A 13,040-nucleotide genomic window follows, 5' to 3' on the forward strand; every position below is an offset into this window, starting at 1 on the left:
GAGGCTAGAAAAAGAGTTCAGCTCACCGAAGCAAATGAAGAAACGAAGAAACAAAGTCTACTTCGAAATGGTCTTCGAAATTTGTGCTTCCTATTTCTGTGTAAACCCGAACCTTCTATATTAGGCTTCAATGTAAGGACCAAACGATCAAACGAATCGTGTCCGGCTAGTATTTGCTACGGCAAGAACAGAAGGAGTCGGATGAAATCCTTAAATTGTGTATAGACACTTGCAATATGAAGAAACGTTATGAAAAAATACGTCTTGAATATGTCTTTTCATTAGCTACCCTATACCGGGGACTATTGTCGAAATTCAGCATAGGCAAAGAGGTCACATTGAACCGAGCCCAAAATCTTTTAACACCCTCGAATGGGGACTGCCGTCATAAGATTGACAAAAGGGCAGGGATTCAGGTGTCCGAACCTAATCTACAAACGGTCGGAAAAGGTTCAAATAATTGAAAGACCTCGACCCAAAATGCCCAAGGTGATTCGGAGACGTCTGAATTCACAAAGCATAAATAAGCCCCGCGGGCGAATCATTCGATAAAATCCTCGGTTAAAAACAAACCGAATGAAATAAAGCCAAATAACCAATGAGTTAAGATAGGCTCGATTTTAAAAAAAAAAAAAACCTTTAAGGCAAGTATCGAAAAATATACTCGGATGAAGAAAACAACGGCCAAAAAGGAAATATGCATTTCATATATAAACCAAAGCTTTACACTTAGATTTTTACATGATCAAAAACAAAAACAAAATGAAGGCCCGTACAGGCCCCAGTCTACCCAGTATGATTGGAGCCGGAATCCTCAGAAACGGTCTTCTCGGAGTCATCGTCGGAGCTGGCATCGAGGGCTTTTTTGGCCTTATCCTCGATAGCTTTGGCTTCAAGTATCCGGGCCCGGATGTCCCCCAAACCCCTTTCTACTTGCTCGAGGGTAACTCGCCGGGATTTCCAACGTTCATACTCGATCGAAAGCGTAGTGTGAGCCTCGGCAGCCTCCATATCTTTGAGAGACTCTTCCAGATCGGCCTCAGCTTTTTTCAGGTTCTCTTCCAATTCGAACTTCGCCTCAAGTAGAGTGATTCGAACCTGGTTGACGGATTCAAGCTCGGTCTGAAGAAGATCATTGGCCGCAGTAGCCTCCTCGAGCTTGCTTTTAAGTTCATCAACGGCCCGAGCCCGAGTCTCGACTTTCTCCTCTAATACCCTCAGCTTCTCTCTCTCGGTGGCTCTCTCGGTTTCGAGCTGGTGAAATTTTTCTGCCGCCTTCTCGGCATCGGCCTTGATCGAGTTAAGCTCACCTCGAAGCTGGGCGATAGTAGCCTCAAATTCGCCGAGCCTCGTAGCAAAATTGGCATTATCTCGGCCAAGGTTTATGTTATCCTGTTCCAGGAGCCGATTCTTTTCAACCGCATCATCAAGTTCAGCCTTTAAACGGAGGTTATCAGCTTTAGCTGCCTCAAGCTCGGATTGAAGGTTCGGAGGAGGGACTGCCCGGCTCAGCTGGTCCTCCTTTTCCTGCAAAAGCAGCTTAAACTTCTCAGTTTCCCGGCTCTGAGCATCAAGCTGACCCTTCAAGTCCTCTACTTCGCGTTGGGCTCGGATGAAGCCTTCATTTACAAGCACAACACTCTGCAAAAGAAAAACAAGTGAAGTTATAAAATTGATTAGCGAAAACGGAGAATCGCACATCAATGCTGTAGAAATGCATAAGAACACTTACCCGATTACCCGCATGCATGCCCTCGTTTATAAGACATTGCCATGGGAGTCCCTCCATCTTTTCCTTGTCTGAATCTGAAATAAGAGGTCTTAGGTAACTTGCAACCCCCACGGGACGCGATAAAAAGCTGCAGTCCTCGGGGACGGTGACCACAACCGACCTAGTCCTCCTCGGTTCTACGCTCGGGGCTGGGAAAATGTCAACAAGTTTTGACCGCGCACCTGTTTCAGTGGACCGGTTGGCAACCCTCGTAGCTCGTGGAATATGAAGATGACCAAAACCCGAGGCTTCGGCCGTGGCAGGAGGAGTACCGGCAAGCATATCATCGAGGTTATCCGGCCTCGATGAAGGAGCAGGAGGAGAAGCCGGAACAGCTCTAGCAGTGTCAGCAGTTGGAAGTACCTCGGTCGCAATGGCTGGGTCGGCACTAGACGACGGGTCGGTTGCCGCGGTAACTTCAACTTCTAGGATCGTTTCAACCCTTTGGGAAGACTCGATTTCCAAGGTTGTTTCGGACCTTCTAGGCCTCTTCACCAAAGGCGTCGCCTCGGGTGAAACATCACCTGAAATGTCAATAAATTCAATTGACCTTAGAGGAATCGCAGCTTGGACATACTCGGTAACCGGTGGAAAAGGAACTTCATCCTCCACACCTGTAGTCGAGGGTGGAATAGTAGTTTCTTCCTCGGGAACAGAGGCGACGAAGGGACCCGCACCAACTCTTCGAAGAATAATGTCGGGCTCGATTCGTCCCTCAGGGTCCGAACATCACTCCTCGACCTTTTCTTTTGCTTCTGCCCCTTGGTCGAGGGTTTTCTTTGCCTTTTTTTGGCTGCGGCAATAAGTCGGGATGATCCCGCCGTATCAAAGTCAGAACCCGGTGTGGCAGGCTCAGCCGTTGGTGCGGTTCGTGGCTCCACAGATCCCTTGGGCAAGCCTGAATATCAAAAGAGTTATAAAAAGAAAAAGCAAAACGGGAGGACGCGATGAGTACCGAATCAAGGGGAAGATTACCATGGTTCTGTGCAACCCACCGGCCACGGGACAGGTCTGCCCATGTCCGATCATCATGAAGGTGTTGGCTAATGATTGCCTCAACCCACTCGGGGAAGTTCCGGACAGCGGTAGGAATCCATGCCTCGGCTAAAATATTGTACAAAGTCAAAAAAAGAAAAGAAAGAGGTAAGATTGAACGCATGCGGAGGAAACACGTTTGAGGAACTTACGTCTATTATTCCACTTTTTCGGAAAGGGCATGTACTCGGCCGGAATGATGTCTGCGGTCCTTACCCGACATAACGTTCCAACCACCCTCGATCTCTATCCTCGTTGAGGTTGGAGAGGATCGGGTTTCGGCCTCGTTTTGCGACCTTTATCACGCCTCCCCGAAAAATCCTCGGACAATACAACCGGATAAAGTGTGCCAACGTGAACTCCCTTTTGGCATTATTTGCCAGTAGACGGAGGCAGGCCACGATCCTCCAGATAATCGGCCCAATTTGGGCTAAGCATACATTGTAGGTCCGGCACATTTCGAGAATAACCGGATCGATTGGGGGTTCGAGCTTGAGTGTGAACGGATATGTATAAACGTATAGAAACCCTTCCTTGTAATCAGCGATAGATTCGTCAGCGCCGGGGGCAAACACTTGAACCGGACGTTTGTCCCATCCGCAGTCGGCTCGAACCCGAGGAAGAAGATCCTCTGTAACACGTCAAAACCCCTATCCGCAATTTGCACTGCCTTCTCAACGGCAAATTCATGGTTATAATTGGGTTTGGCCGGTATTATATCCATGGCAGTTGGTTCCACAAGGGTTTTACCTTTGGGTTTAGAAACAGGCTCGGCACCCGGAGAAGAAACCGAGGGTACGTCCTGGGAAGCAGAGTCGGTGTTGGCTGACATTTTTGTCAATTATGAATTTATGAAGAAGTTGGTATGAAGATTTGAAGGTTTAAAGAAGATTTGAAGATCGAGATGAAGATTTGAAGGCGAAGATGAAGGAATGAGCTTGAAGGTTTGAAGGATTGAAATTTCGGGTTGAAGATATGAAGGTTACGGTTCAGAAAAAGATGAAGATTCGAAGAACAAGCAAGCTGAATTTTAACCAAGGAGTCGAAAATTGGAGAGGTGAAAAACGAAAGTGAAAAGTTAAAATGCTGCTGTAACTCTTATATAGACGATCCACCATGACGGTTACCGAAGGCAACCAATCGAGAAACGACACGTGTTCGTGAATTAATGAGATGTGATTTGAAGCGACGTGGTTGAGGCGGTTTCCAAGGTTGGCCATTCGGAACGTGACACGTGGCTGAAGTCAGAAGGACGTGACGTTACGGTTCCCGCCTATTTTGAAGATAAGAATGAACTTATGAGACCACGGGTTTGAGACTCTTCCACTTCCCGTCACTCCGGTGAAACTCTAATCCGAAAAGTGTGGGGACTATCTGTATACGGTAAAAATCGGGTCAACGCATAGCCAAAGACAGTCCAAATAGGTACGAGCCGATGAGGCCGGAGCCAAAGAAATAAGCGTGTCCGTCCAAATGGGTACGAGCATCAAAAAACAAAGAAAAAGGAAGAATTGTCCGTTGGTCCGGATTGTCTTAGCCCGTCGATCTATGAGCGTGTCCGTTGGGCCTAAAAGTGAAGTGGACGAGCCATCGACAAAGCGTCGAATGGATCGACACTTTGTCGTGTGTCTCAAGTAACTACTGTTCATTTTAATGTGTTTTTGTTAAGAGAAAAAGACGAAAAAGAATAATCGTTGGGTCCGTCGTCGAAGCGTTGATAAGTTGGATTTTCCGGTGATGGCCTAAGTCGAACGGAAAAGTCGTCGAAATCGACGGGAGAACTAAAAGAAAAGACGAAGTCGGGGCGTCGGGCGGAATTGACGGCCCGTCGAGCCGATCGACAGTCCGTCGATTCTGCCACTAGGGGCAGTTTTGCCAATTGCTGATGTACGATTTTTTAGCCTATTTAAAGAACATTTTAGGTTTTTGTCATTATCTGATTTATTCTCCACATTATAACACTTTTTTCATTGGTGGGTGAGCATTGAATACTCCCCTTTTGGAGCTTAGTGAAGATAAAAAGATTCCATTCCCACCATCTTTATTACACTTTGTAAGCTTTATGTCTCCATTATAATAAGGACTCGAGGCGCTAACCCTCGTTTAATGAACTCACTTAGGAATACGATGAGTCCTACTTGGCATATTCAATCGGTTAAACTTGCAACTTTTCTATATTTGGGAAAATCGTGAAGAGAAATACTTTCTAACTATTGAAAAATATTAGGAAGTGCATTAGAGATTAAATGCATACATAACCACCACCCATTAGAAATATATCATATTGATACCCATAGCATAACATCTAATCATAACAGGAACACAACTTTGGTTCTTCCAATCCAAACAATTTCCAAATACTCCAAATAGCGAATACAAACCAAAACCCTTTTTCTACCCTAGTCGGAATAGAACTAAAGACTTTAGAGATAAGTAACATATATAATTAGTATTTATTTCACACCGTGTATTCCACTCATGGGATTCGACCCCAACCTAGTTGGGTTACTATATTTGACACCGACCGCCTTACGCCATAATTTAGGAGTAATTTGAGCGTATCAAATTTTTGCGCCGTTGCCGGGGAATACGGTTTTGAAATTACTGATTGTTGTTTACTTTTCTTTAAAACTTTTTCTATTCCATCACGTCTTGTTTGCTGTTTTTGGTAAATAGGTAAAAATGACAGGAAGACACAATCGAAATCAAGGAAACCAAGGTGGGCTCCAAGTGAACCCACCTACACCAGAAGAGGAGTAAGATGAGAACATATTTGCAGAATTCATTAATGAAGCTGATTATTCTTCTGCTATGGTCCTTCCTAGGACTGGAAATGCTACCTTCAAAATCGATAGCTCTATCTATCAGCTGCTGAAACTTGAAGGTTATTTCCAAAATTCTTCGAAGGATTGTCCACTCCGACATTTGAAAAACTTCCTGCATGTGTGTGCTCAACAATCCCAAGGTGTTGTTTCTACTGATGCACTTCGGTTACGGGTCTTCAAATATTCCTTGGCTGGCCAAGCAAGGGAATGCTATGAAAAGCTTCTCGGCAATTCTATTCACACCTGGAGCGAGCTAGCCAATACATTTTTCAAGAAGTGGTTCCCACCGAGCAAAAAGGCTGAACTTCGAGATAAGATCTTTGAGTTCAAACAGCTTCCGGGCGAACAATTATATTTGGCATGGGAGCGTTTCAAGTACTATCTAGCTCAATATCCAACTCACGGGTTTCCGGATGCTATTCTCACTGAGAAGTTCTACAAGGGGTTAGATACAATGAATCGATTATCACAATACGCACTTGGGGGATGCTTCAAGGACAAGTCATTTGTTAACATCACCCGGTTGCTCGATAAGCTCACTAACCACAATCAAGCTTGGCACTCAAATGATAGTGAAATTTTGTCATATGGTAGTCCCTCTGTTGCCGCGGTGGCCAAAGAAAATCATGAGCGAGATCATGCTTTTGTTCAATTGCAAACCACCGTGGATTTGCTGTCAAAGAGGCTTGCTATCATCATACATCAACATATATATACATACATATGTCCATATATAGCCGCGGAACGTGCGACACGATCCATTTATCCACAAATCCCGCGTCCAGGCATCCCGTGTCCGGGATGGTATAATCATATCAGATACCAACTGATCAGGTGGTTATGCGTCTATAGCGCTCTGGCCCTTTTCCCCTTTATCCCCTGTATTCATGCTCACATATCCATGTACATCATAGAAATATAATCAATTAGCAAATGATCATGCGTCTATAGCGCCTTCCCCTTCCCCATATCTCATATATATACATATATGTACTCATATGTCCCTTTACCTATATATGTATATATATATATATATATATATATATATATATACACATATCCTGTACTATAGAAACATATATGAGTATTCTGGCAAGAGTTATAACTTTATCGGAGTGACATAAGGTCGGTAGCCTCCGATTCCATTATGGAGTAGTCTAGATCATCATGTCTCACCTTGAAGGAACTAACATCATAAGGTGAGACTAGCAACAAAGAATATCGTCGAGGAATCGTGTAAGAATCATTGGCTTCACAACAATATCATATCACAAGCTTTAGGATCTTGAGAAATGAAATCATCACTATTGTCATCATTATCATAAAACATGTCTATCTCTTTCTCATAAGAACTATCAAGAATCTTTATCTTTCAACATTTTGGAATACAAGGAGATCTTGGAAACATATATAGGAAAACATTCTATAGGAGTCATGCCTTTGAAAGAAAGGGACTAGCCTTACATACCTTGTTTCCTTAGTATACGGATCCCTCGAGTCCTCGTGCACTCTATAAATGATTATCTACATTAAACGAAGTATCCGCATCAACGATGGGTTCATAACTTATAAGAGAACTCATTTAGACATTTTGTCGAACATTTCATGTGTATGAGATTCATGTAGCTTCGTTTTCCCTCAATTCTATACTAGTTCCCTTTCCATCTTCACAACTTACTTAGCAATCCAACAACTTCATATTACAACTTATTTGTGCAAGCCAACCCCAACAACATCACAACCATACCAAGTCTAGAACAATTCATACTCGGCATAGCTAAGAACAAGTTCTAGCACAACTTAAACCTTACTTTCACAATTTCTCCTTCACCCAAGTTATGTAAATGCTAAATAATACTATAAACATGAAGATGGAGTGATAATCTTACCTTCAATCACAAGGATCACTCTAAACTCGAAATTACTCCCACCTCCAAGAATTCTCCAAATTCAACACCACAAGAGGAAGAACAATCTAATGATGATCATGGAATTCTTCATGTTGGAATCACTTGGTTTGCCCTTGATTTTGGTCTTAGATCATAAGAGAACTTGTTGAGAGAGTTTCTAGGTCCAAAAATGGTAAAATAATGAGTTAGGGTCGAATTTGGGCTATTTATAGTGGTCCAGAAAATTCTGGACCGACACAACATGCGGCGAGCTTTGCTAGACGCAAAGCGTGCTTTGCTAAACGCATGTTGTGTCGCAGACCTCGCAAAATCACAAAATTTCACTGTCACACTTTGCTGCGCAACTGCGTGGCCGCAAAGCGCGCTTTGCTGCTCGCATGTTGCGCCACAAAGTGCGCCATAATGTGACATTTTACCAAACTTCCACCGAAACTTAACTCCGATGATCCGACGAGTCTTAAACCTTCCCGAGGCTTACTAAACATGGTTTTTCTCCATTATATACCCAAGGTGGACATATCTATCCTCATGACCTTGAAAAATTTATCCTACCTCCCAAGACTAGGACAACTAGCATTCGGCGAAACTCAACATATGAAAATGCAAGGTGTAACAAAGTCCATCTTTGCACCCGTTCCCTCCTTGATGCTACGAGAGAAAAGAGGCAAATCGCCTAAGTTGGGGGTGGCATATGTGTGAAGTAGAGGCTAAGAGCCTAAAGCTGGGGGTGTGGGAGTTACATAGTCGAGAACTAGATGTGATATGAACTAGAAGTGATATAAAAAATTAAAAAATTAAAAAATTAAAAAAAAATGGCGCTAGAAGGAGGGCCATAGAAAGATTGTAAATTCTAGTAGGAATCAAATCACATCATAGTCATAATTTGAGGAACTAATCATGAATAAAATGGGCGTGCAAAAGAAGTGAAAATGTGTAGTGTCGAGGAGGATGAGTCACTAATTCCCAAATAAGTATCCTACCCGTCCCCAAGCCTACATTACAACCCAAGAACAAGTCCTATAGTGATCACAACTGAACCATCCGAAAGTGTGAAGCATTGAAATTAAAGGCAAGCATATGGTATCTACACTTGTATATCATGAACTTCTTTGTGAGCGTGAGTGCTTTCTATTCTCATTTATCCTTGTCCCGGTTCTTATCTTAAAATTGTGTGTGGGACATTCTCTGATCCAAGTGAGGGCATAGTGGTGAATACTCGCACGCATAAATGCTTCTAATAATGTGATGTCATTGATTGAAGCGTCATAGTCAATTCTAATGGGTTATGATGAAAGAACTTTGTTTTGAAATGAGGAAAGAGGGAGTTAATGTGAAAACGCACATCTTAGTGATGAACAAACACCATTGTAGTTACTTTTACTCTATTTTTAGTTTAGTTGTAGTTTTTATTTTGTAGTTGCTTTGTCTGACTTGCTTGAGGACAAGCAAAGATCCTAAGTTGGGGGTGTTGATGTGCCGCAGATTTGTGGTACATTCGACGCCTTTTTACTATGGATTTTGGGTGTTCTCAAGTAAGTCTGGTTCATTTTAATGTGTTTTTGTTATGTTCTAGGAAGGTGATGGCCCAAAAGCGGAAAAAAAAAAAAAAAAAAAAAGGAAGAATTGCCCAGAAATGAAGATTCGACGGTCCGTCGATCCAACCCTTGGAGCGTCGATAAGTTGGATTTTCCAGTGATGGCCTAAGTTGAAGGGGACAAAGGACGGAGCCATCGACAAAGCGTCGAATGGATCGACGTTTCGTCGTTTGTCTCGTCAAACAAACTTGTCCATCAGAAGAGAGAAAGACGGAATAATAGACAGGGCGTCGAACTGGTCGATGGCACCGTCGAATGGATTGTCAAACTGGAGAACTAAAAGACGAACGAATCGACGGGCCGTCGATTTTGCCACCAGAGGCAGTTTTGCCAATTGCTGATGTGCATTTTTTTTTTAGCCTATTTAAAGAACATTTTAGGTTTTTGTCATTATCAGATTTATTCTCCACAACATAACACTTTTTCCATTGGTGGGTGAGCATTGAATACTCCCCTTTTGGAGCTTAGTGAAGATAAAAAGATTCCATTCCCACCATCTTTATTACACTTTGTAAGCTTTATGTCTCCATTACCGCTTACCCCTTTTGTGACTAATATGTGTGAGTAGTTCCTTTAATCAAAGTTGTGGACCCAAATGATGGGTGTTATGTAATGGGTGTCTAACATATATATATATATATATATATATATATATATATATATATATATATATATAATATGGGTTGTCAAAGTCGATGTATTTTATTATATATATATATATATATATATATATATATATATATATATATATATATACTGCAAACGTATTTTATTATTTCTTATTCATGCACAAACACTTACTTATGCACAAACCCTAGTTTTATTTGGAAAGATGAACTAGGGTTTGGGTTGAAATAATATAACAAGGACTCGGGGCGCTAACCTTCGTTTAATGAACTCACTTAGGAATAAGATGAGTCCTACTTGACATATTTAATCGGTTGTACTTGCAACTTTTCTATATTTGGGAAAATCGTGAAAAGAAATACTTTCTAACTATTGGAAAATATTAGGAAGTGCATTAGAGATTAAGTGCATACATAACCACCACCCATTAGAAATATATCATATTGATACCCATAGCATAACATCTAATCACAACGGGAACACAACTTTGGTTCTTCCAATCCAAACAATTTCCAAATACTCCAAATAGCGAATACAAACCAAAACCCTTTTTCTACCCTAGTCGGAATAGAACTAAAGACTTTAGAGATTAGTAACATATATAATTAGTATTTATTTCACACTGTATTCTCTGTGGGATTCGACCCCAACCTAGTTGGGTTACTATATTTGACACCGACCGCCTTTCGCCATAATTTAGGTGTAATTTGAGCGTATCACCACGCGTCATAAAATCGTTCCGCCATTTGCGCTGACAACCGTACAGGTGTCAGACCGTACGGATCAGCCTTGTCCTTTTTAGGGCTTATTCATAAAGGCTTTTTGAATTGTACTAAGGGCCCATAAGGAAAACTTATAAATAGAGGGCAATCCTCCCCTTTTTTAGGTTAGCTTTTTTCTCATATGATATTATTGTAACCATTTGAAATATCAAGCTCACTTGAAAGTATTTTTGGTCCAGATTCGTGTTGTTCATCAGCAACTGATCTAATCCATTTTCATCGTTTAAGCATATTTGGCCCACATCATTTAAAATATATCATTTATATATATATATATATATATATATATATATATATATATATATATATATATATATATATATATATATATATATATATATATATATAATATACATATCCATGTATATTTCATACCAACTTGAAGGATTAAAGTTCATCCACATATCCTATTTCACCACATACAAATCTAATTGCTACCCGTAATTCGGGGAAAACAATATGAAAATTATATATTTTTTAAACAATTAATGTGCATATACACAATAAGCAGACACTGTTTGAGATATATAACACAAAATAAACAGTTTAAAATGGGAAGCGAAGTCTTAAAACTACCACAGTATCAGACATGAACTTACTAACAAATTAAATCGTGACAATAGTTTGAGTTCACATACTTATAACCTGTTTGGCAAAGCTTCTAAAATCAGTTTATTTTGAAAATTATTTTTTCAAAAAGTATCTTGGTAAACAAAAACAGTTTGTATTTGATAAATCAATTTTAAAAAAAATAAACACTTTTGAACAACATTTAGTGTTTGATCAAGGTTTTAAAAAACACTTCTGTGTATTTTCTCAAATGTGATTTTCAAAAAAGTACTTTTGAAAAAAAATTACTCTTTGTAGTTCTACAAAACAGTTTCTACTACTTACCAGAAACATTTATTTTCTCTCGTAAAACTTAGTCAAATACCTCACTTGTTTAAAATATGTACTTTTTGGAAGAAATAAAAGATCTTTTGACCTCTCAAAAACCAAACAAGCTATTAAATTCTTGTATACATTTTCCTTTTTAAAATATAAAAGATTAAGATCGTGATAAGTTATCACCGACGGATGTGCATGGACAAGATTACGCCCTCGTTCGAGCTTTAGAAATGAGAAATTCTTAAAAGGTAGTGGCCGACTATAATAAGCCTTACATGGTATAAATTTGAATTAGTCAACCAACACCAAATATCAAATAATAATAAATAAATAAAGAGACCGGCAGTACAAGTCTTCTTAATGAAATCCACCCATCTTTCACATTATATGCTGAGTCAGTTCATACAAACCACTCGATTGTCTCCCTTGAAAGAGACTTCACAACATCTTCTTTCATGAGTGGTTAAGGCTCATCAGATATTTTTCTAAGATAAAGCATCTAGTACTATTGACACTTAAAATTAGAAGAAGAAAAAAATAAAGAATTATTTTCTTTTAAAAAAAAAGTACTACTAATACTTCCTTGTTTTTGTTCGTTTACTCTCTTTTTTGTGTCCCGATCGATGTTCGGTATCCACATTGAAGTCTGACCAAAACTGAATTCGCGTCGGGACATCTTAAATTTGGGAATAAAGCGATCCCTAACAAAGACAACTCCGTACCCAACAGGACTCGAACTCGAAATCTCCAGTTAAGAATGAAAAAATATTTAATTATTACGCCCATCACAACTCTTGTTGATTATATAGCTTAAATCTGTTATGTATAATCAGCTCTATATATAATAATTTATATGACACTAATCGTCGATATTATTCAAATATAAATATTACAAAATGATATCAGTTGAACACTCTAACTTTACAAAATGATTATCTAGACACCTCTAAAAATTATGTCACGCTAGTGTCGGGTCTCCACGAGACACAGTGGAGACGAGTTGAGGTGTCTAAATGTGGATTCTCAAAATTTGAGTGGTTAATTGCTAGTTGAGGCCAAGTTAAAGTGTCTATCTATATATTATGCCCAATAAATAAGCCGACACGGCTTGAAAATGATACAATGATAATATTAATTTGGTATATGAAGTAAAGCTGAAAAACCAACATAATATCATCAATTTTAACTCTCACAAACCACATTTGTAAGAATAAACTGCAGACATAAGTTTGTAAACTGATGGGAGAAATAACTATGAATAATTCCCTTTCTTTCATTTTGTGTGTTCTAGTTACTATTTAAAGAGCTAAAGCTTGCTTCATTTGACCAAGATATTTTAAAATAATTTTTAGATATTTTAAATTATTAATATTATCACTAATAGTAAATTTTTATTTAGTTTCAACAGATGTAAATTTTATTTAAAAGAATAGAAGATTTTATCTAAACTTATACCAAAATTAGTTAGTTGGAACCTCGTAACCCAAATCAGGTCACATAAGTTGAAACAGGTATAGTAAGTGTTGCTGACCAACTTCCAAACTTGCTAAAATATCTTAAGGGAAATATCTTATCCCAAAGATATCCAAGTACTTATCAGCATGCAT

At 39.7% G+C, this 13,040-nt stretch overlaps 1 protein-coding gene and 1 non-coding gene across 2 annotated transcripts; both read right to left on the minus strand.

The window, feature by feature from the left end:
• Positions 1-786: 786 nt before the first annotated feature.
• On the minus strand, positions 787-3,638 carry LOC132049014 (uncharacterized). The gene is made up of 4 exons (XM_059439690.1): positions 3,455-3,638; positions 2,610-2,669; positions 1,733-2,385; positions 787-1,641 (listed from the first exon to the last, which is right to left on the minus strand). The coding sequence occupies exons 1-4, from the start codon at positions 3,636-3,638 to the stop codon at positions 787-789; spliced, it is 1,752 nt and encodes a 583-aa protein (XP_059295673.1).
• Positions 3,639-5,933: 2,295 nt separating this feature from the next.
• Positions 5,934-6,039, minus strand: LOC132051308 (small nucleolar RNA R71). Its single transcript, XR_009413680.1, has one exon. It is a non-coding gene; the product is annotated as a small nucleolar RNA R71 (small nucleolar RNA).
• Between the last annotated feature and the right edge of the window lie 7,001 nt (positions 6,040-13,040).

This window comes from Lycium ferocissimum, chromosome 3 (genome assembly GCF_029784015.1).
Source record: "Lycium ferocissimum isolate CSIRO_LF1 chromosome 3, AGI_CSIRO_Lferr_CH_V1, whole genome shotgun sequence".
Lineage (NCBI taxonomy): Eukaryota > Viridiplantae > Streptophyta > Magnoliopsida > Solanales > Solanaceae > Lycium > Lycium ferocissimum.

What these genes read in the sequence shown, in the direction of transcription:
- LOC132049014 (XM_059439690.1), bottom strand. Translation starts at nt 3,638, where the DNA reads ATGTCAGCCAACACCGACTCTGCTTCCCAGGACGTACCCTCGGTTTCT. An exon ending in GGCTGAGCCTGCCACACCGG is followed by an intron (nt 2,386 to 2,609) that starts GTTCTGACTTTG and finishes CCTCGACTACAG; the next exon opens with GTGTGGAGGATGAAGTTCCT. An exon ending in GCATGCATGCGGGTAATCGG is followed by an intron (nt 1,642 to 1,732) that starts GTAAGTGTTCTT and finishes TTTCTTTTGCAG; the next exon opens with AGTGTTGTGCTTGTAAATGA.